Raw genomic sequence first — 24,492 nt, forward strand, 5'->3', positions numbered from 1 at the left:
GAAGGTCACAGAACACCAAATGATACCATTACATAAAAAGCCATCAAGTTTTTAACTAGGGAACTTTTTGAGCCCGAGGCAAATTGAGCTGATTTATTGTATGCAACAAGGCAAACAAAGATTTGGTTCACTAGTGAGATCAACAGAGTATCCACCTTGTTTCACTCTCGCTCTTATCTGCCCCACCAGAATGGCATGAGTTTCAAGGGATAAGGCGGAGTGTAAGTCCAGGGCGATTTTGGGGAATAGCGACTCCTCAGACCTGGCATCTAAGCCAGAGGACCTCCGCTCTATGAAATGCAACCCACGTCAGGGTGTGTTCCTCAAGGCACTTAGAGATGCAGTGAGTCACAAGACAAATAAAAGCTGGACCAGATAGAACATCAAATATGAAAGAGTTTTGGATCCAAGCCAATTTCATTGTATTTCTGATAGGAACGGACAGGAAAATAAATGATAGTAGCAGGAAGCCTACAAAACTAAAACAACACTCTTAAGGACTATGAGACTTGAACAAAAGAACCCTTCAAACCAAAACTCAATATTTTTACAAACAAAACGACCAACTACCAATGTTAGAACCTCCAAATTCTTTTCAACTACAAGATTCCCAACTTCAGAGCACTTTGTTTTCAAAAAAACCATATCTTATTAAGGTTTCGACAATTGCCTCGTGCAATGCAATGTTCCTTCAAAGGTCTCCAAATATATTGGTGGGCAAATTAAAAACTACATTGAATCAACTTTTGACATTCCTTCGTCAAGTTTTTGAGCTCTTTATTAAACATTAATAATATGCTTTTAAGGTTTCTGAAAGTATGACAACAAGTCACATTGGCATAGTAACACGAATCATTATTAAATCTGTATTTTTTTACTATGAAATCTCCTTGATAAATTCCAATATACTCGCTCCAAAAATCTCTCTCTTGTATTTGAACAGGTTTTATTCAAATCTACAAGTTCAAAGGCCATTTGACTCGTTTTGAAGGGATTTAATGATCCAAGATCTTTTGCTTATAGATGTATTAAAGAATTACACGGATAAATTACAGTGTAACCATAGAAATTTAATGTGCACATGAGAGAAGAGGAGAAACACATAAAAGCATGAAAGAAGACAAGAGACTTGATAACAAAGTTCGTCCAATTTGGACTACGTCTCCAGGCCCTGCTCAATCAATGGGGAGGCCTTCATTCATTAAGTGGCATGAGAAAGAAGAGTACAATCAACATTTACAAAAAGGAGTCTTATACCTCCAATCAAGAAAATGGCAAAAAAATGGAAAGCTCTATTGTAGAAATTGGCATCACCATTGAGTTCATGTCGCCAAGATGTGAAAAATTGATATAAAACTTTCCCAATTCTGACACTGGACCAAAACTGACCCCCCTGGAAAATGTGCTCAAGGAAAGTTCCGCCCCTTGTCAAAGCCCTGCTCACAGTTTTGCCTCCTACAAATCATATGTCTCGAAATATGTGTGCGCTCTCTTCCCCCAAGCGCATTGTGCAAAAGTCTTGATATAATGTTTGGTGGGTAAATCAACCAAGGAAAGTCATTGGGCATATTGGCAAACAAGGAAACTCATTGAGGGAGGTCAGGGGATCAAATCCCGCACCTCCCTTTTTTAATGCATAACAGTTATAGTTTCTTTAAATGGGAGGGTCCGCCGGTATGGTGGCCCGCTCCCTTGACCATTTCTTATCAAAAGCAAAAGAATCTAGACCCTACCCCCCATGTGCTTTTCAACTTTGAACTCAGAAAGTCTTTGGAAATACGGGTGGCGGCCGCCGAGTGGCACGACATGTCGGCCCCACCTAGTGTGGCCATCGCCATTTGCATTAAAAAATAAAAGAATCTAGACCCTGCCCCCCATGTGCTTTTCAACTTTGAATTCAGAAAGTCTTTGGAAATACGGGTGGCGGCCACCAGTGGCACGACATGTCGGCCCCACCCAGTGTGGCCATCGCCATTTGCATTAAGAAATAAATATATTTTATTAATTATGCCGTAAGGCATTCCCCTTTGGAAATAACTCTCCTAAGGTGATTCGTGGATCCCGTTTCGACCGTCAGATGACATGTTAGACGATTAAAATGTTATTGGCCGTTCGATATCACCATTTCCGCCGAACTATTATTTATTCAATTACCAAATTATTATTTATTCAGTTAGTTTGTTAGCCTTTCGATTTAGGGCAGAGGGGGAGCGGAAAGTCGACATTCCTGAGGGCACTGAACAGGCTCTGGGAACCGCCCTTCGACTCCGTCTTCATCGAGAACGACGACATCACCAGCCTCAACGCGCTCGCCGTCCTGTGCCATGTGAGCATGCTCTTCCAGACGCCACCCCTCTTCGAAGGTCGGTAATCAGTTTGATGCACATTTTTTTGTTTTGATGCACATTTTTTTGTTTTTTTTGTTCATATTAATGACTTGCTTCGACCTAATTTAATTTCTTTGATTCACTGGAAGCATTCCGGATAAATTGCTCCGCGGGGAGAAATTGCCAGACAAGTAACTGGTAGAGTGGCTGGGTGGATTTGGACTCCTCGTTGGATTCTCCTCATGTTCGTTTCCTCTAAAGAATCTCGTTTCGATAAACATTTTGTCGCCCGTCTCTAGGGGTTTCAATCCTCTGAAGCTTGCAATCTGCTAGTCACTACGATGTGGTTGCTTCAATTGTGTTGAAATTGAAATGCATGGCAGGAAAACCGCTGAGTTCGAAGGCATCCAAAGCTACTGCAGCTTTTCCCCTATTGAAATCCCTCAATGGAGGAGGACCAACAGGGCTTCGATTCTCCTTGTGTTCGTTTCCTCTAAAGAACCCCATTCTGATAAACCCTTTGTTGCTTGTCTCTCTAGGTTTCACTTGAAGGGTTTCAATCCTCTGAAGCCTGCAATTTGCCAGTCAGTACGAGGTGGCTGCTTCAATTGTTCCGAAATTGAACAGCATAGCAGGTAGACAGTTGAATTCGAAGGTAGCCAAAGCCGTTGCGGCTTTTTCCCTATCGAAATCCCTCAATGGAGGAGGTCCGACAGGGCTTTGATTCTCCTCTTGTTGGTTTCCTCTAAAGAATCCTGTTCTGATAACCCTTTGTCTCCGTTCTGATAAACCCTTTGTCCCCTGTCTCTCAGGGTTTGACTCGAAGTGTTTCAATCCTCCGAAGCCTACAATCTGCCAGTCAGTACGACATCATGAGAGTTAAAATCATCAATGGCGATATTAGCCAAGTGAGATACTTCCACTCTCCCAGTTGTTGGCGGAATATGGAATCGCAGAGGATGAGAGGCACGCATCTTGGGCGTCAGGAGGTCGAGACGCATCGGGCGGTGGCTCTTCATTCATGTAGGTTACTGATATCTCTGTTGTTCTCTTTTATGTTTTTTAGATCTAGCTTTGCATATATTTGTATTTGTTTTGGTAAAGAACTCGACAGACATACATTTTATAATTCTTATTGTTTCATTTTTTGTGCTTAACAATTGTTCTTCTAAAATATTCGGTCATTATCTTGAAATTGCCAACTGTGTTTTGGGTTTTAACTTCTCTGGTTTTTAATTAATTTTTTAGTCTTCAATACTGAAATTTCCAGTTTTATTTATTTTGTTTTTTATCTCGTGGTTACGGATATGTCAGTATGCCTGTCTTTGTCTTGACGTTTAAATATTTCTCCTTTAATAGACACCAGATATCATGTTTACCTGGCAGCCACATCAATTTCTAAAAATAGAAAAGCAATCACCCTTTCCACGGTCGTTCCATTTTTTTATATAAAACTTGGGTTTCAGTTGATGATTCTGTCATTCCAGAGCTGGTTTTATTACTCATAGAAAGTTTCCATTGATTTTTCTTCATGTATTTTCATTTTCGTCAATCTTATGGGATGCCTCCATGTATTGCATTGCAGTGATTTTATTTTAATGGTTTTTCTTACATTTATGCTCTGCTCTTTTACCATTTTCGTAATTTTAAGCGCTGCCTTCATTACAATTTTTTGTAATTTGAAGTGCTGCCTAAATGTATATCAGTGATTCTGTATTAATTGTTTTTCTTTCATTTACGTTCTGCTATGGAAATGATATTTTTGTTTTTCTTTCATTTATGTTCTACTATTTTGTTCTGCTATGGAAATGACATTTTTGTTTTTCTTTCATTTATGTTCTGCTATAGAAATGATATTTTTGTTTTTCTTTCATTTATGGTTCAATAAACCGTTCAGGCTGTTTATTGATCGTTCAAAAATGAAGCGGCCGAGGTCGTATGGCGAGGATTTGATGGAGGGTGATGGTAATAGTAAAGATAGGGGACGAAGGGAGCCCGAGGGAGTGAAGATGCGATCGCTCAAGGGTTTGGAGGGGGAGAGCAGTAGACCCAGCAGTTATAAGAAAAGCTACAACGGCGGCAGCCGGAGCTTTGGCTATGAAAAATCAATGGATGAAAGCCGGATGTCGAGGAAGAGAATTGAACACGAGACCGATGGGGGGCTTGAGAGATCCAGGGACAGTTACGGCAGGGTTCCGCCCAGGAGGGACCGTGAGGGTTCTAGAAAGGGGTTTGATAGAATAGAGACACCGAGATCGAACCGTGAGTCGGGGTATAATAGAGATGGGAGTGATTTCTGCAAAGCTGTCTCTTGATTTATTGATGATAAAAAAATTTTACCATCAATTTTATTCAAAATTTAGTAAGAATTTCCAAATTTAAACTTTGTAATTTAAGCATTTCAAATATCCCAGAGTTTTTGAAAACCCTAAAGACATTTATGCATTAAAAAATTCCTTTTTAAATAACAAAAATACACCATTTCATATTTTTTTTTACCACCAAATTCAAACCCCTAAAAAATATAAAATGTAGGCTAACTTGCTCCCATGAAAATGTGTGCGGGTTAAGCCTATTGTGGTTATTAAACAAACTATTTACACTCACAACTATATAATACAAAAGCTTTCTAAAATTTTGAAACAAATGGCCGTGGAAGCACCAGCGTTGTTATCTTGAGTGCGGTAACCGAGTTTCGGTTGACACATTGCTGTTCACTTTTTGTTTGTGTTTTTCCCCTCTTAAGAGACATCATGAGCAGGTCAAGGCAGCCCCCAGATCTCAAGAAGTAAGTAGAAGTAAGTATATAATGCACAGGTGGCAACCCAGTTTTCATTCCCGCTTTCCAACTAATCTAATCGATGATTTTTTTTAATGGGCATTGTTTTCCATGCCCTGCTCTGCCACGGTACGTGGCACGAGCAGGGTCTGTCTCAGCATAGATTTCCTCGGGCCTGGTGATGCATCAACGGAGGATGTTGGCTGAGAAAATCTGACGGACAACCTTGGTTTCATTTGGTACCAATCCTCCTGTCCACTGCCTGGAGTTCCTTTTTGTTTCTCTCCCGCTCCTGGAGCTCCGCTCCGCCCCTTCTCATGCCCTACATGCTGCTGGATCAGCGAGCAGCGCTGGCTGGAACCACGATGCAGGTTCACTGCTACTACGCTATGGTTCATTCTTACACGACAACTCTCAGTGAGGCCAGGTATCTCGGATTAATTTAAATTACCAAGGGCACAGTTTTCCTTTTCTGCTATTATTTTTGTTTGTTTTATTCTCAATGCTTAGCGATTACGATGTTTACCTACAGGTGTTTCAACGGAGGATTCTGTTACTTCTTCGAACAGAGAGCTATGCTACCAACCAGATCCCTCCGCTCTTAACTTCTCGGGTAAGCAACGACCTCCGTTTTTTTTCTTTTCTGGGTTGATGGGTTTCTGGCCGTAACTCCTTTGAGTATACTACCTTCTGGCTTCCAGGATTCCACTGTTGATGAGTGAGAAGTGGGAAGGGCCGATTGGCACTGTGACACTGCTGATACTCAGCCCTGTAGCAATAGTTAAAGTATAGATTAAATGTATTGAGTCCATAGTCCTCTTAGTGTCCCACGACTAATTTTTTGAGTTTTCTTGGTCTTGTATGCCTTTGGAAAACCCTGGTCAGCTCCGCATATTTTGTATTTTCAGTATTACATTCTGAGAGGAGGTTTTTGTAAGTTTCCTTTTTGCTTCCTGAACTATGTAAAGCACGGATTCCTAATTTAGGCGTGCAACTAAGGGTTTGAACATGTATAACCTCCACTTGCATAATACTGTTGCATCTGCTTGTATTCAGCTATATGTAATTGTTTTTCCTGTTTATTAATATGGTTGTATTGAGAATTGATAATCGATGTTATGAACACCCGAATGGTTCTCCGAGTTCATGGCTGAAAGACTTAATCAGTTTAATTCTTTACTGTGTAAGAAAGTTCTATTTTATTGGCTGTCATTTCACTAAATACAAAGTTTTTGTTGAGACTATTAGTGATTTTTCCTTCCCGTACAACCGAGGGTTTCTCTGTCACAAAGGGTGTTTTATCATCTCTGGTATACGACGAGTCATCCTTGGCCGACTCAGGCTTAGGTTACCATCGATCCTAAAGTCAGTATGCCAATAAAAGAAGAAAATTTTACAGGACTAGCTGACTTAGGAAACTGTTAATTTCTTTCTTAAAAGTTGGATTAAAAACCTGTGTATTTCGGTGTAGATTCTGTTAAGAGAATAAACCTTGGTATTTCATTTAGTATGTAAAGAATTCCTCTATGAGATTTAGGATTAAAATCTTGTACTCCGTGAGTAAATCTATGTAGTTCCTATAAAAAAAAAATAAGCAGATAGACTATATAGTAAACTTAAAGAAAACAATAGTCTCTGTTAACCCTTATCGAATGGAAGGGTAGGAAAGAAAAGAAAAAAAAGAAGACACCAGCAAACAGGGATATGGTCCATACTGTGTAATGGTAAGTAGAATCAGAAGCTATTCTGCAGCAAGGTTTCTTAGAGAGCTGTAGAGCTCAAGGACGAGACACCCTGTAGCAACGGACGCAAAACAACAACAGTTATTAGGAAATTATACAGTTTTTACCTCTCTGTCCCTACTAAACAAAAGTAGTAACAGTAGTTTTGTGCCCAGCTCTGGCCGATAAGTGTTAGCTGAGAATGAAGTTGAACGTTACCAAAGGACTGGAGGACTTTAGGGTCGATGGTAACCTGGGCCTGAGTCGGCCAAGGATGACTCGTCGTATACCTGAAATGATAAAACACCTCTTGCGACAAAGAAACCCTCGGTTGTACGGGAAGGAAAAATCACTAATAGTCTCAACAAAACTTTGTATTTAGTGAAACGATAGCCAATAAAATATAACTTTCTTACACTAAAGAATTAAACTGATTAAGTCATTCAGACCTGAACTCGGGAACCATTCGGGTGTTCATAACATCGATTAACAATTCTCAATACAGCCATATTAATAAATAGGAAAAACAATTACATATAGCTGAATACAAGTAGATGCAGCAGTATTATGCAAGTGGAAATTATACATATTCAAACCCTTAGTTGCACGCCTAATTTAGGAAACCGTGCTTTACATAGTTCAGGAAGAAAAAAAAAAAAACTTACAAAACCCTCTTCTCAGAATGTAACACTGAAATACAAAATATGCGGAGCTGACCAGGGTTTTCCAAAGGCATACAAGACTAAGAAAACTCAATAAATCAGTCGTGGGACACTAAGAGGACTATGGACTCAATATATTTAATCTATACTTTAACTTCTGCTACAGGGCTGAGTATCAGCAGTGTCACGGTGCCAATCGGCCCTTCCCACTTCTCACTCATCAACAGTGGAATCCTGGAAGCCAGAAGGTAGTATACTCAAAGGAGTTACGGCCAGAAACCCATCAACCCAGAAAAGAAAAAAAAAACGGAGGTCGTTGCTTACCCGAGCAGTTAAGAGCGGAGGGGTCTGGCTGGTAGCACAACTCTCTGTTCGAAGAAGTAACAGAATCCTCCGTTGAAACACCTGTAGGTAAACATCGTAATCGTTAAGCATTGAGAATAAAACAAACAAAAAAATAATAGCAGAAAAGGAAAACTGTGCCCTTGGTAATTTAAATTAATCCGAGATACCTGGCCTTCCTGAGAGTTGTTGTGTAAGAATGAACCATAGCGTAGTAGCAGTGAACCTGCATCGTGGTTCCAGCCAGCGCCGCAGGTTGATCCAGCAGCATGTAGGGCATGAGAAGGGGCAGAGCGGAGCTCCGGGAGCGGGAGAGAAACAAAAAGGAACTCCAGGCAGTCGACAGGAGGATTGGTACCAAATGAAACCAAGGCTGTCCGTCAGATTTTCTCAGCCAACATCCTCCGTTGATGCATCGCCAAGCCCGAGGAAAACTATGCTGAGACAGACCCTGCTCGTGCCACGTACCGTGGCAGAGCAGGGCATGGAAAACAATGCCCATTAAAAAAAATCATCGATTAGATTAGTTGGATAGCGGGAATGAAAACTGGGTTGCCACCTGTGCATCATTCACGCCGAGTTTGGGTGTATCACATGGTAAAGTACGACATTCATTAAGTTTGAGACTTATGACGTGAACCGTAATCACTGTATAGAAATTTTCCTATGCGTTATACTATGTTTACAAAACGTAATTTTTTTTTTACTGAGTTTTAATTGATGGAGTGTTTACCCCTGGGGCATCTGGGACAATAGATCCATAACCTTCACCTGAAGCCTTTGCAAGAAAACTCAAAGAATGATGAACAAAGTTGCCTAAATTCTTTAGCAATTCACTATTCTGTTTTGCTTGCAAATCTTCCCATGTGGAGAGTGTATCTGACACCTAGACAGAAATATGCCAAGCAATTTCTGGTGAAGGCTTAGCAACTGTTATGGGAATTAAATGTTCAAAGGGGAGGGAATAAAAAAATGTGAATCCCTTTAAAAGGGATTCACATAACCTTTTTTCAATTAAATCTTCAATTAAATAATTATTAAACATTATTGAATGTTATATAAACATTCTGAGGGTCAAGTGAAATAGGCACGATATGAATGCTATGAGGCACAAATGAAATCTGCCCATGTGGAGAGTGTATCTGACACCAAAATTGCCTGGCATATTTTGGTGTCAGATACACTCTCCACATGGGCAGATTTCATTTGTGCCTCATAGCATTCATATCGTGACTATTTCACTTGACCCTCAGAATGTTTATATAGCATTCAATAATGTTTAATAATTATTTAATTGAAAATTTAATTGGAAAAAAAAGTTATTATTCCCTCCCCTTTGAACATTTAATTCCCATAACAGTTGCTAAGCCTTCACCAGAAATGGGAAGCATACAGAGGCGAGGAAAGCAAGCAAGAGAATCTGCTTTTCACAGCACGCACACCTAAAGTGTTTCAGTTGAGAACGTCTCTAAATGTATCTTTGTCAGGCTCTGCTGCCCAGACCGATTTCAAAGTGAAAGGCAGTTTTTTTCGACTCTAAATGTGTCTTTGTCAGGCTCTGCTGCCCAGACCGATTTCAAAGTGAAAGGCAGTTTTTTTCGACGATCCTGTACAATTTATCAGGGTGCAACCATCATTGCACAGGTAGAATACCAAGTATATACACTTTTATATCTAACATTTTCTTAGTGGTCATTCTTATTTGGATTATAGGTCTTGAAATATACATGGTTATTTTTATATCGATTATAGATTATAAAATATTTTAGAAATTTAATAGGAGTTCATCAGATTTTCAAAATATTCTGAAATTTATAATTAAATTATATTTAATTGCACACATTTTAAATTTTTTTATACAGATTTGCCACTTAACATCTTATTATACGAATTTGTTAAATACAGATGAGGCGTAAATATACAGTTTCACAATTTTTGTTGGGAAGGGACACATTTCTAATCACTGTGTACCCTGGAATCGATCATGCTTTTACTGTGGCTCTTGTACTAATTCTCCATGAAATCATAGGAGAGTAGTAATGGATTCATGTTTCTGATACATTTCTTATCACTGTGTATGAGGGAATCGATCATGCTTTCACTGTGGCTTTTGTACTGATTCTCCATGAAATCAAAGGAGAGTAATAATAGACTCCTGTTTCTGAGTTAAGTTGTACAACTTATTACATATGGTTGTGTATACTTATTAAGTCCCAGTAAAGTCAATTTGGTTCATTTTTATCAATAATGTGAACACATTGTTAACCAATTTAAATTAGCCCAGCATAGCCTATTGGAATTATATATAAGAAAAAGACACAAGATAATGTTCTCTGTATTCATTTTTTCACAGCTTATAACTTCACAATAATTTAGAGAGTGTCCAATGGGTTCATGCTTTACAGCATATATTATCATGGAAATTTGACTTTTATTTTACTCGACTTTCACACACTGAAGCATATGGCATATTTTGTAAGTTATTTGAAGGTTGATATTAATAAAATATGAAATTATCTCTGTAATGTTTGGATATTGGTATGATTATTAATAAAAGGTAATGTTTGGTTGCCATATATAACAAAATATACCATTACGCTAATCTGATTGCTATTTGAGCATATAGCATATCCTCCTGAAGTTATTTGAGTGATATGACGACGGATAAATAACAAAACATAGAAATGGAATTGTTTGCTTGCCTTTTGAATATTGACATGATACCTGAATATAACTTAAATTATTTGCTTCCAAGGTAAAAACACATTATAGCATCACTGTAATTTAAACATTAATCTACTTGACCCCACTTTCAAGCATATATACTATGGGTTTTTTTTGCTTCACCATTTTGGAATTTGGAATTTTGAATTTTGATCAGATTAGAGGTTAATTTTAATGAAAATTTAGAAATAATGGAGAAAAGTTGTTTGTTTTGTTGTTTCGATTATGTTATAAGATTAAATTTAGATCCTATTTTCTAAGAGATTGTTGTGATTCTCAATAGAGTCTAATCTAATAATCTAGATGTCACGAATTATCTTAATTGGAAATTCAAGCTGCAAATGAAGCTAATAACCTGGATGTCACGAATTATGTCAGTTGGAAATTCAAGCTCCAAACACTATTGGAAGGCTATATAGAGTTAAAAATTAATAGATCGGATCTCTGGAATTGCAAGTAAAGGTAGCAATCCCAAGTGGAATGAGCAATTTGTTTTCACGGTAGCCGACGGGGTTACTGAACTCACCTTAAAAATAATGGACAGCGATAGTGGAAACGCGGATGACTTCGTTGGGGAAGCAAGGTGCAGATGAGTCTCCAGCATTATGATCTGTCATTTTTTCAGATCCTGCGGTCTTTCATCGTTTTTCAATATTTCTGTTTTCTGATCATATATCTTTATATTTCTGATTGTGGTGCACAGCATTCCCCTGGAGGGAGTATTCATGGAAGGAAGCCTACCCCCGACTTCCTACAATGTTGTCCTTCCAGACCAGACCTACTGTGGGGAGATAAAAGTTGGCCTCACATTCACTATTAAGGTCGATTCTATATATGCAGAGGCTCTTTATATCAGAAACGTTTTTTTGAATGGTAATAGGATGGATTCATATTAGCTCTGGATATTGACCAATCACTGTAAATTTCATTTTCAAATTTTGTTTTACAGATGTAAGAAGATAATTTCAATAAAAAGTTTAAACTTATTCCTTCTAGATCTTTTAAATATCTTTTTAGAATTTAATGGATTTAAGGATATAAAGGATCTATGGATATAAAGGATGTATTGTAGATTTTGAGAATATTCAAGATATATGAATATTATAGAATTTGAGAATCTTAGGGAGCAATACAAAGTTTAAACTTTAAAGTTAAATACTTTTCTAGAATTTCATGGATCCATGAATATGGTAGGTTTTGAGTATATTCAAGATCCATGAATATTGTAGAATATGAGAATCTTAGAGAGATTACAAATAAGATTAAGGTGAAACAGGTCAAACAAATTGACCAGGCAGATTCTATCATATTCTCAAATTCTAAAATATTCCAAGAATTTATTATCAAATTAATTTCGATTCCATAACCCTAACATGTAATTGTGTTTTTTCATATAAATTCCCATCAAATTACTTCAATTCTATGAACTTAAATATGTTTTTTCATATTATGGTGATTGGAAATTGCAGGAAGAAGAAGATTGCGGTGAGGAAGCAGCAACGGAGGAGGTTGGAGGGTGGAAAGAAAGCTCCCACTGACCATTCCTTTCCATTGTTATGTTCAGTTACCAGTAGGTCACATAACATAGAAAACCTTCAAAGAAATCGAATGTACTCTTACATCAAACGCAAGAAATTCTGAAATAGTGTTTATTGGGAGTATATCATTCTGAAATAATGTTTATTGGGAGTATATCTGCATCTTTCCTCGACTATGACTCTCTTTTAGTGTCGCATCTAACACATAAATTCTGAAATATGTTTATTTGGAGTGTATCCACATCGTTCCTGGACTATGACTCTTTTTGTGTGGTTTGATGTTTATCTTTTTTACCAATCATTGAAGAGTGAAACGTTGTGATTTCTCTAGAGACTATACAGAATGGATTTCCGCACTTTATGCCTTACGGCGTTTTCTTTGCAGCATCTGGTGCAAATGCTAGTGTAATAATTACCCTGAGACATAGAAACCAGATGTTTACTTACTTTTGAAGTAACTCTGCCTCTGCAAACCAGCAGGCGCTCACAGTTGCAACCACTCGCCTACGGCGTGGAAGATAGAAAGTGGATCTGGACTGGATAGGAAGGCCAGGATATATACTCCTAGCTAGGATATATACCCTCACTCATCATATGAGTGAGCGAAGGTTCACCGTAAAGACGGACCTGGTAAACCCTAAACCCTAAACCTGCATCTGCAACCTGGTAAACGCTAAACCCCTCTTTATAAGGTAAGCCCTTGCCGTAAAGACGGACCTTATGGTCGAGCCTGCTTCCATCCTGGTAAACCCTTCTTTATAAGGTAAGGGTACTTTTCTTTCTTCCCCTCAAGGAGCTCAGGCTTTGAGGGGAAAAATAGAGGACCTTACCCGCCCAGATTGGTTGGTTGATAGGAGGGCATGCTTTTTTATCGTGGAAGATAGAAAGTGGATCTGGACTGGATAGGGAGGCCAGGATATATACCCTTTTTTGTGAAGACTGGCGCAAGGAATGGCATTAGCTATGATGGGTGGATCGGAGCATATGGATTGAGATTCGAGTGTTTTGTTGCATCAGTGGAATGAATCGCATAAACGACTATGAGCTTTGGTCTCGGTCATAGGCATGTGGATAGTGCAGATCAAAGGCAAGATCAGCAGCAAAAACCCTAAACTCCCTCGCTTTGGACTGGAGGATCTAAACGGATGTGTGTTTGAACTTTGGATCGCTGCCGCCAGAGGTACATTTTTATTGTTTTCTGTTAGTTTCAAAAATAGGTGCAACCTAGGGTATTGTTTTCTCAATTTCACCAATTTCGAAGCTACTTTGATATTCTACAAATATTTCTATAAAAAATTCTCGAAGGGTTCATATCGAACATGGTTTGTGAGATAATCTATGCACGCTTTTAGGGACGAGAGGTCTTAAACGAATAACTAGCATTTGCACCACATGTTGAAAAAGAAACGCCGTAAGGCAATGATATGAAAAACAATAGCATAGAAGAGAGAAGTCAAAATTTTATGCAAATGACATAAGAAACAACAGCATAGAAGAAAGAAGTCAAAATTTTATGCAATTTTGTTTCTTTACCGGTGTTTATTTTTTATCATCAACAAATGGCCAATTCGAGGCAATGCTAATCTACATTTTTGACAAAGAAAAATCAATAAAAGTCAAAAACAATTATGGATCTAGAATTGAATCTCAACACAGAGGTGTGCCTTACTGTCTAGCATGTATGAGTGGATATCACAATGAGACTTTTCAGAACATTATATACCTTAGTGTCAGACAAGGGATGAACAAAGAGGAATCCCAGATAAAATGGAGACTTCTGGCTTATTTTAAGTTTGATACATTATAAGTGCTACATGCTTTTTCCAACCCTAGCGTTGCTTCTGATCCTAAAAGAATTCCACAATGTTCTGATTTTTATTGAGAGCTGAGAAAGTGTTAAAACATGTGTACAAACTCATAACGTTAAAGAGGAGTATACTATAAATATAAGATTTATCCCACGTGTCTATCTAGTCCTGTCAGCAAATCTAAAATAACTGATCTTACCATTGGTTTAGGAGCCTATAATACAATTGGATGGATATAAACTCAATTACATCTTAGAAATCATGGGAAGACAATCATATGGATGGGAATGATAAACATACATAAAGTTGAAAAAAGTGAATGCATCATTGCTTGTGTGCAGCATAAGGACACCCACAGGGAGATATATTTTGAATAACATCACTCCTTGGAAAAATCAAAGAGAGTGTATGCAAATTGTCACACAGAATAAGCCATGATGTTGTCGAGAATAACATGCTGTTAAAAATTAAGTACCTTATTCTTCAAATGATCAAAGTATTATCCAAACTTATATTGTTCTAGAATCTATTAGTTCCAACGATGTTTAAATTATTCTTCATTGTGGTTGTCTTTTTATTTCTGGTGTTAATAATAGTTTGTATCTTATACCAGGAAGGTCAGACTTTTATAACTTTCTAGGTCCGGTTTTTATTTCAAGCCTTTTAAAAGTCTTTTGGTTAGTTTAAAAAGTATGCTGTAATGTTGTCGTAGAGTCCTCTATTACCAGAAAGCTGACCAATAGACTGGTTTTTGCTTCTATTCACCAAATCGCTCTGCACTTACACTCAACCTGTATAAGAAGTTGCATGTTTTTTTTTATATTAAGAACATATTGAGAACTTGAATGATATCTACTTAAAACTTGAGAGTCAATATTATGTTTGGTGGTTCAATAAATCCCTGTAATTTTCATTCAACCAATTTTCGTGATTTAAAAAAAAAACAACAACAAATACAGACACCCAAACCTTTAGAGTTCATAACATTTTTCCAAAAGTTTTATCCCATGCTTCAAACATAACTGCGGGAGGATTCGCCCAATCACAAAACAGTGCTGCGTTGAAACTTTCCCAGTAACAAAACAGCTTTCCTCTGCACCAGGTACAAAATTATTCTGCCATTTTGGTCATCAATGTCGATCAAAATAGTGCAGTAAAAATTGCAGACAAGTACAAATAACATTTTCCTCCAATGAAAAGCAAGTGGCTCCTTCATAGCAGATTGAAATTGCAATACTCCAAAGACAGATGAAACAGTGATAGAAGGAAACAATGTGGCTCATGGATTTTTGGGTTGCAACTGTCTGAGAATTTTTAGTCCCATTGCTTCCCGTTGAATTCTTCACCATCATCAGGAAACAACAACAATGTAGAAGAAAATCACGCATTAGAAGATTGCATAGTAACCAACCTTTGTTTTTGGCTTAATTGATTGTATCTGGAAGCCATTCGTCTCCCCGTATAAAGTTTCCAACAGTATACATTCCTACATTTCTCTCAGGTATCTGATTAGACCATGGCGTTCTTCCAGAAACCTTAGCCCCCGGCCCATAATTCTGGTATTCCCCATAGTAAAGCATGTTAAGAGCAAAGTCCTCTATCCATGGCATCCATCCCTCAGGGCTAATGGCCTCTCCCAAATATGAATTTATGCAGATTGCTCTGGAGTACATCTTCCATGGCCGACCCAAATAGCCTTTGTAAATTTTTGGGTTGGCATAGTAAGTCCTCATATATTCTTCAGTTCCATTGATAGTGCAGTTACGGAAAACAAATCCTGTGGGCTCGGCTGGATCTGTTCGACCCTGTGCAGTGATAGGATCTGATGATCCTTTGTCTGAGTTTATTTGACGAGGACGCACCAGAATGAGACAGTTTTCAAAGATGGCTCCCGAGTCTCCAAATATGAAGTCAACAGTGCCTTCTATTCTGCAGTTTCTATAGAATTGACGAAGAATATGAGTGTACAATGTATCCTGGTGGCCAAGAAAGGCACAGTTGTAGAAGGCAGAGTGATCACTATCTACTCTTAGGGCTACCGCTTGTTGATTACCTGGCCCTGCTGCATTTTCGAATGTTATATCCCGTGCTAAGAAGCCATTAGCATTTACAGCTGCAATTGTGAAAACAAATAAATTAGCAATCCTCAACATCTAAAACAAGATTTAGTGGGATCGAGGAATATGGATTGATTGAATTTTGCTTTGATAAGAGTTCAAAACCAAAGAACGATGGTAATTGTAAGTATTAAATTCCGTCTTTGTTTAGAAATAGCATACACATATTTATCTAGTTATCAGAATAAACAGAGGATCCGATTTTAGCATATGCCCATTGAAATTTCTCAAACTTACAAACCCCAATGCATGTTGAAAGACATTACACCTATCATATGAAAGGGTTCCAAATATCTTATTCTTAAAATGTAAAACGATAATTAATTTTTTTGCTGCTTTAATAGGATGAAAGAAGTGCAGAATCTGCAAAAATAAATGTTATTGCTCTCTTCTTTTCAGCAACCTACAATCTGAAGAAAAGCATTATTGCTTCCCTTGCAAATGACGGATTGCATTCCAAGCACTGCTGGATTTTGATTATTTCCTTCTCCTCTCATTTGTATTTTGTTGATGCTTTCTAGATCAGCATTCCTTTGCAAGGGAATTAATCTGGGTTGAACTCAAGTAGAAAATTTCTCTCTCATTAATTGGATGGTCATTTTCACAATTGATTGTCTCCAAAGAAGTCTTGTCAGCCAAATCTATACCTTTCCTCAGGCTTTTAAGTTTAACCAGCATGCAGGCCCTCAGTGTTGTGGTTTGGCATTTTTATCCAGTAGTTCTTAGCAACATGGCAGAAAGGGCACACTTTATGTCCATGCAGAAGGAATTGGAAGCAATGGTAGTGGATTCCTTGGCCACAGAATTGAACAAGCGTTTAAAGCCCTTTGGGTTCTGCAAGAAGACCCATAAAAATCTGCAAATGTATCAAAGAGAATTGCTTCCTAGATCATACTTGTACAATAAGTGATCATAGTAGAAGGCCATTTGATTGTGAAACCGTTGTGGGATTCAATCCAAGTGACCTGACTTTACTGTAGATAGACGACCTCTTTGATATCCATGTTTATCTCCATTCAGGGGCTAGGATGTCACTAGGGCATCTAGAGAATAGCTAAAAGGAGGGAGGCACTCTTTGAAGAACTGAAGACGCCTTTAAAAAAACAGCACATTCGCTAGACAAAGGGGCCTGTGGAGGCAATCTAAAAAAGGCAAAGGGCCAGATAGGAGTTTCCCGTGAAGAAAGAAGACAAGTCCAAAAATGCTCTCAAGGAAAAAGGGATGAATGCCAAACTGTTTGTACAATGGGTTATGGAACTGTTTGTTTATGCTAAATCATACACTGTAGCATGAGGAATTGGATTGTCTCAGCCTGCGCGCAGTCAGGTGGTAACGAGGTAGGCCCCAAGATTTCAACACCATATAGTACTATAGGTCTGTTAATTGTGTCAAAAAATGCATCTCAGAAGAGATGTCCTGAAAATGCATATGGAAGTATTGCCGGTCAAGCATGGAGAGAGACCTATAACCCTTTCTAAGTTTGGGTTGAAAGACATGCCTTAAGCTAAACCTAAGGGATATGGATCAGATCCCATAGATGTATAAGCAATGGTAATCTCCACCTCGCTTCCTTTGAAGAAGAAGTGGAAGTTTGTTAGGGTGCTCTTGGATATTTAAATCACAACCTCAGTTTCACTAAGGTTCACCACCATCATTCTATGACCATCACATTGGCAGGGGCATCAAGCTATCTCTGAATGTCCCTAGGGGAGGAGGCTAAAAGGATCAGATCCTCTGCAAATAAGAATAAGGTAAACAAAACATGGTGTAAAACGTAAACATCTCCCTTGTGGAAGTACTCGCTCGGTTATGCTCTAACCCATTAATGTATATCCCATGGAATTTCATGAAAGCAACTATGAGACACTCAAAGATGCCAATTTCACGTAGTCTCCAGAACGATAATTCCCTTGGAACAGAGTCCAAAAGCCTTCTGAAAATCCACAAAGCAACAGGACTTTAGATGAGGGACGTCAGCTTCCTTGATAATAGCACACAGGCTAAAAAGTGGTCACTAGTTTCATAATCTCTTCTAAGACTTGGTTGCCCCATAGCTTTGAATTTGTTCCTCTCTATATGTTGAGAAAGCCACACGTTCATGCCCATAACATAGAGTTCGACAAAGGCACGCCCAATCATAATATTCCTGTAATTATTTCTATCAGAAATATCCTTCAATTGGAAAATGGGGTGGATGATAGTTTGAGACCATGAAGAGGGAAAGCCAATGCAAATTCAACTTGCAGACCTTACTCATCTACTTCTTTGCTGGTGCTCAAGATCCTAACAGCTCTTTTAATGTCTCTTGGGGTGAATTAGTGACAAAAGGTGAGAGAGGAGAGAATATGGACTAAGGTTGACCCAAAAAATCACAGAGGGATGTGGTCCGCAAGAACCATGTGTAATGATCAAAACATGTTGGAAGAGCAGATTTTCCAATTTCAATTCAAGGCATCTCAAATCTGCCAGGAACCACACCATGATCAAACACAATAACAAAACCAAACTCAGGCAAAGAAATAAATTCCAACTTAATATGAAGAGGATGAGGAACAATGATGAGCATTACCAACAGTTGCAGAGCCATATGTACTTGGAACACCAGGCAGGGATGGCACACGCATAGACCCCGTGATCACAGTCTTCCCCATGCCATCACCCACAAACATAAGATTAGTTTTACTGGGAGGAACCCTAACAATCTCCTTATACACCCTAGCCTTTATATGTATCACGAATCTCCGCTCAGATTTATCCGGTGCACTGTTCACCGCCTGTTGAATACTCATAGAGGATTCATCCTTGGACACAGTCACATCGGGAACCAATTTATCAACCTCTAATACATCCCAAATTTGATTATAATGATGGTAATAATCTGCAGTACTAGAGGAATTGGATGATCTCTCTGTTTTTGGAGGCCTCCATAGGACCATATTCTGTCCGTATGTATCCAGAGCATCTACCATGCTAAGGGCATTGCTGGTCAAGCTCATCACTGTAAGAATAGGTTATGTTACACAGCGGCTGCTCAGTGAGATTTGAAGCAGCAAAAAAACCCATTGTTTGATTATATATAATAAATTAAATATAATCAAACAATGTAGTGACTTACAGTTCTGCCATCTTAAATTTTGAGACCATGAAGAGGGAAAGCCAATGCAAATTCAACTTGCAGACCTTACTCATCTACTTCTTTGCTGGTGCTCAAGATCCTAACAGCTCTTTTAATGTCTCTTGGGGTGAATTAGTGACAAAAGGTGAGAGAGGAGAGAATATGGACTAAGGTTGACCCGAAAAATCACAGAGGGATGTGGTCCGTAAATTATTCTTCATTGTGGTTGTCTTTTTATTTCTGGTGTTAATAATAGTTTGTATCTTATACCAGGAAGGTCAGACTTTTATAATTTTCTAGGTCCGGTTTTTATTTCAAGCCTTTTAAAAGTCTTTTGGTTAGTTTAAAAAGTATGCTGTAATGTTGTCGTAGAGTCCTCTATTACCAGAAAGCTGACCGATAGACTGGTTTTTGCTTATGTTCACCAAATCGCTCTGCACTTACACTTAGCCTGTATAAGAAGTTGCATGTTTTTTTTTTTATATTAAGAACATATTGAGAACTTGAATGATATGTACTTAAAACTTGAGAGTCAATATTATGTTTGGTGGTTCAATAAATCCCTGTAATTTTCATTCAACCAATTTTCGTGATTTAAAAAAAAAACAACAACAAATATAGACACCCAAACCTTTAGAGTTCATAACATTTTTCCAAAAGTTTTATCCCATGCTTCAAACATAACTGCGGGAGGATTCGCCCAATCACAAAACAGTGCTGCGTTGAAACTTTCCCAGTAACAAAACAGCTTTCCTCTGCACCAGGTATATTCTGCCATTTTGGTCATCAATGTCGATCAAAATAGTGCAGTAAAAATTGCAGACAAGTACAAATAACATTTTCCTCCAATGAAAAGCAAGTGGCTCCTTCATAGCAGATTGAAATTGCAATACTCCAAAGACAGATGAAACAGTGATAGAAGGAAACAATGTGGCTCATGGATTTTTGGGTTGCAACTGTCTGAGAATTTTTAGTCCCATTGCTTCCCGTTGAATTCTTCACCATCATCAGGGAACAACAACAATGTAGAAGAAAATCACGCATTAGAAGATTGCATAGTAACCAACCTTTGTTTTTGGCTTAATTGATTGTATTTGGCAGCCATTCGTCTCCTTGTATAAAGTTTCCAACAGTATACATTCCTACATTTCTCTCAGGTATCTGATTAGACCATGGCGTTCTTCCAGAAACCTTAGCCCCCGGCCCATAATTCTGGTATTCCCCATAGTAAAGCGTGTTAAGAGCAAAGTCCTCTATCCACGACATCCATCCCTCAGGGCTAATGGCCTCTCCCAAATATGAATTTATGCAGATTGCTCTGGAGTACATCTTCCATGGCCGACCCAAATAGCCTTTGTAAATTTTTGGGTTGGCATAGTAAGTCCTCATATATTCTTCAGTTCCATTGATAGTGCAGTTATGGAAAACAAATCCTGTGGGCTCGGCTGGATCTGTTCGACCCTGTGCAGTGACAGGATCTGATGATCCTTTGTCTGAGTTTATTTGACGAGGACGCACCAGAATGAGACAGTTTTCAAAGATGGCTGCCGAGTCTCCAAATATGAATTCAACAGTGCCTTCTATTCTGCAGTTTCTATAGAACCGACGAAGAATATGAGTGTACAATGTATCCTGGTGGCCAAGAAAGGCACAGTTGTAGAAGGCAGAGTGATCACTATCTACTCTTAGGGCTACCGCTTGTTGACTACCTGGCCCTGCTGCATTTTTGAATGTTATATCCCGTGCTAAGAAGCCATCAGCATTTACAGCTGATGCATATGGAAGTATTGCCGGTCAAGCATGGAGAGAGACCTATAACCCTTTCTAAGTTTGGGTTGAAAGACATGCCTTAAGCTAAACCTAAGGGCTATGGATCAGATCCCATAGATGTATAAGAAATGGTAATCTCCACCTCACTTCCTTTGAAGAAGAAGTGGAAGTTTGTTAGGGTGCTCTTGGATATTTAAATCACAACCTCAGTTTCACTAAGGTTCACCACCATCATTCTATGACCATCACGTTGGCAGGGGCATCAAGCTATCTCTGAATGTCCCTAGGGGAGGAGCCTAAAAGGATCAGATCCTCTGCAAATAAGAATAAGGTAAACAAAACATGGTGTAAAACGTAAACATCTCCCTTGTGGAAGTACTCGCTCGGTTATGCTCTAACCCATTAATGTATATCCCATGGAATTTCATGAAAGCAACTATGAGACACTCAAAGATGCCAATTTCACGTAGTCTCCAGAACGATAATTCCCTTGGAACAGAGTCCAAAAGCCTTCTGAAAATCCACAAAGCAACAGGACTTTAGATGAGGGATGTCAGCTTCCTTGATAATAGCACACAGGCTAAAAATGTGGTCACTAGTTTCATAATCTCTTCTAAGACTTGGTTGCCCCATAGCTTTGAATTTGTTCCTCTCTATATGTTGAGAAAGCCACACGTTCACGCCCATAACATAGAGGTCGACAAAGGCACGCCCAATCATAATATTCCTGTAATTATTTCTATCAGAAATATCCTTCAATTGGAAGATGGGGTGGATGATATTTTGAGACCATGAAGAGGGAAAGCCAATGCAAATTCAACTTGCAGACCTTACTCATCTACTTCTTTGCTGGTGCTCAAGATCCTAACAGCTCTTTTAATGTCTCTTGGGGTGAATTAGTGACAGAAGGTTTAATATTTTAATAATGTTTAATATTCAATGTTTTAATAATGTTTTATTAATCTTCAATGGTTTATTAAGGTTTAATATTCAATGTTTTATTCATTTTGAATGGTTTATTAATTAATATTGTTTAACATTTTAAAATGTTTTATTAATTAATATTTTCTGTTCGTTTCAGTTATGGTCATTTTGAATCAGATTTTCTGGCATTTTGATTTCCACTTTGTTTTTCTTTCTTCCATTTTTATCCGACCTACGAATGCCATTTGTATGATTGTTTGAGTTTATTTATGCTTCTTTGAATCTATCGTCAAATTGAAAATGCAGACATGTTTCAGCCAGACTAGTCGTTATTTGGGATACACCCTCCTCAAGGCAGCGTCTTCGGTGTAATTGATATGGAAAACGAAGTGGTTACAATTCTTCCCAGGACGGAAGATCTGGTATTCTGGCTTGGTTGGTTGGTTACAGTTATAGTTTTGCCGTTATGGGATGTGTGGAAGGCGTGGAAGAGGAGGGCTCCCTGGATTCCAGTTCAAGCACCCAGCGTCCTTATTATTCAATTGCTCTATTTCGTCGACTATGCGCATGTCAGCGTATATTCAGGTAGCATAACAGAAACGGTGGTGGCCACTTTGGTTAAAGATCAGCTGGTGATTGTTAGCGGAAGAGTTATGATGTGTGTGCTCATTGCTTATTTGATTTCAGGAATGGCCCGTCCCGGCTCTGTTATGGTGTGGGGCAGCCTTACAGCAGTGGTATGGAGGGTAACATTCCATGTTGTCTCTGAGGTTCAGTCCGTTTGGAATGTGGAGAAGCGAAATGAATGGTTGAGTGCTCTTGCTGCATCATTCGATTTGTGCAGCACTATCCTAATCTTAACGGTTATGTATTTGTTTTGGCTGTTAATGAAGGCGGTCATGAGCGGTAGAACCATTTGTAGGATCACGTCGCCAGAGATTCATTCAGCACTCTCGTGTTGTTGTACTCCATGTGATAGGCCGAGTTATAATGAGACTAAGGATGACGTCCTCAAATGTTGGCTTGTGGCGCGTCTCTACCAACTTGATTATGTCTTGGTCAGAACAGGTTTATATTCAACGGCCTTCACAGTTGTGACAGTTTGCATTGGGGTCCACGTCATTAACCACAGGTCATTAAGCACACATACAGATAGTGTGACTAGAAGAACGCTGGTTCAGTTTGTGATTGTTGGTCAGTGTGTAATCATCCTAATAGTATGGATCGTCCTTCTTCTCAGATGGGTGACTTCTCACACGCGGGGTGATATTTTTAGAGGAGATTATTTTAAGAGGAGTATTGAAGATGCGCAGCATGATCTCATCACACACTTAATGAGCTTTTTTGTTCGGGACCGAAGAATTCAGGAGAAGAGAATTCGTGCTCTGAATGAGAAATGTCGTTATATTAATTCATTATTTTCATTATTTTTTCAATGGCAGAAACTCTTTCAAATTTTTTCAATGCAGAATCCAGACATGTTTTCGCGTATCAAAACACGTGTTATCGCATATGTTAAATCAAGAGCAGTGGTTGACAGAGATCAATATTCCAAGTACAAAGGGACTTTGAAGATGTTACTAATTCCAGGAGAGAGTGCCTGGAGGCTGTGGATAAGCAATCAATGGGGCTTCAGGAAAGTAGAAAGGTGTATGGACCAAGGCCAACTGTGCTGGAGACTGTCGAACTCTTTATCGGCTTGCCGACCGAGTGATTGGACTTCCTCATTTAAACCGTCAACTAAGCTCATGAATTCCCATAATTGAATGCGACATTGCATAGCATTTTCAGTACGTACAGAATCATCACTGCCGTAAGAAAAGTAAATCATAAGATGGATCAATGAGACTACTGTTCTCTTCCACGAGTTTTTGTTAGCTTTCAAAACCTTCGCCCTTAATTCTTCAAAAGATATCCCAGCTTCACCTTCTGCGGTCACTGTTACGAGCTTTAGTAAGAAAATAAATTCACAGCAACTGCGCTTACCGTCTTCTTGGCCTTGGTCCATACACCTTTCTACTTTCCTGAAGCCCCATTGATTGCTTATCCACAGCCTCCAGGCACTCTCTCCTGGAATTAGTAACATCTTCAAAGTCCCTTTGTACTTGGAATATTGATCTCTGTCAACCACTGCTCTTGATTTAACATATGCGATAACACGTGTTTTGATACGCGAAAACATCTCTGGATTCTGCATTGTGTAATCATCCTCATAGTATGGATCGTCCTTCTTCTCAGATGGGTGACTTCTCACACGCAGGGTGATATTTTTAGAGGAGATTATTTTAAGAGGAGTATTGAAGATGCGCAGCATGATCTCATCACATACTTAATGAGCTTTTTTGTTCGGGACCGAAGAATTCAGGAGAAGAGAATTCGTGCTCTGAATGAGAAATGTCGTTATATTAATTCATTATTTTCATTATTTTTTCAATGGCAGAAACTCTTTCAAATTTTTTCAATGCAGAATCCAGAGATGTTTTCGCGTATCAAAACACGTGTTATCGCATATGTTAAATCAAGAGCAGTGGTTGACAGAGATCAATATTCCAAGTACAAAGGGACTTTGAAGATGTTACTAATTCCAGGAGAGAGTGCCTGGAGGCTGTGGATAAGCAATCAATGGGGCTTCAGGAAAGTAGAAAGGTGTATGGACCAAGGCCAA

The 24,492-nt window shown here is 38.7% G+C and overlaps 4 protein-coding genes and 1 long non-coding RNA gene across 6 annotated transcripts; 3 read left to right on the forward strand and 2 right to left on the reverse strand.

Annotated features, from left to right (window-relative positions):
* The first annotated feature begins 2,168 nt into the window (after positions 1-2,168).
* Positions 2,169-24,439, forward strand: LOC149227256 (uncharacterized). The gene is made up of 3 exons (XM_089377730.1): positions 2,169-2,363; positions 22,134-23,327; positions 24,304-24,439. The coding sequence occupies exons 2-3, from the start codon at positions 22,205-22,207 to the stop codon at positions 24,342-24,344; spliced, it is 1,164 nt and encodes a 387-aa protein (XP_089233856.1). The 5' UTR covers positions 2,169-2,363; positions 22,134-22,204; the 3' UTR covers positions 24,345-24,439.
* Positions 2,646-12,501, forward strand: LOC149227257 (elicitor-responsive protein 3-like). Of its 2 annotated transcripts, XM_089377733.1 has the most exons (5): positions 2,646-2,962; positions 3,140-3,350; positions 11,060-11,138; positions 11,259-11,376; positions 12,025-12,501. In XM_089377733.1, the coding sequence occupies exons 2-5, from the start codon at positions 3,200-3,202 to the stop codon at positions 12,091-12,093; spliced, it is 417 nt and encodes a 138-aa protein (XP_089233859.1). In that variant the 5' UTR covers positions 2,646-2,962; positions 3,140-3,199; the 3' UTR covers positions 12,094-12,501. The 2 variants fall into 2 exon arrangements, with proteins under 2 accessions (XP_089233859.1, XP_089233858.1); XM_089377732.1 differs by having other exon boundaries at positions 2,728-3,350; positions 12,025-12,499.
* Positions 4,699-7,531, forward strand: LOC149227258 (uncharacterized). The gene is made up of 2 exons (XR_016247119.1): positions 4,699-5,533; positions 5,639-7,531. It is a non-coding gene; the product is annotated as an uncharacterized LOC149227258 (long non-coding RNA).
* On the reverse strand, positions 15,326-19,516 carry LOC149227259 (putative pectinesterase/pectinesterase inhibitor 51). Its single transcript, XM_089375469.1, has 2 exons — positions 18,588-19,516; positions 15,326-16,014 (listed from the first exon to the last, which is right to left on the reverse strand). The coding sequence occupies exons 1-2, from the start codon at positions 19,012-19,014 to the stop codon at positions 15,326-15,328; spliced, it is 1,116 nt and encodes a 371-aa protein (XP_089231595.1). The 5' UTR covers positions 19,015-19,516.
* Positions 20,214-21,306, reverse strand: LOC149227260 (putative pectinesterase/pectinesterase inhibitor 51). The gene is made up of 2 exons (XM_089380444.1): positions 21,303-21,306; positions 20,214-20,902 (listed from the first exon to the last, which is right to left on the reverse strand). Exons 1-2 carry the CDS (start codon positions 21,304-21,306, stop codon positions 20,214-20,216), a joined length of 693 nt encoding a protein of 230 aa, XP_089236570.1.
* Positions 24,440-24,492: the final 53 nt, after the last annotated feature.

The sequence above is a fragment of the Pinus tabuliformis genome, chromosome J (genome assembly GCF_031772625.1).
Source record: "Pinus tabuliformis cultivar Carrire ecotype Pingquan chromosome J, CPIR1, whole genome shotgun sequence".
NCBI classification, from domain to species: domain Eukaryota; kingdom Viridiplantae; phylum Streptophyta; class Pinopsida; order Pinales; family Pinaceae; genus Pinus; species Pinus tabuliformis.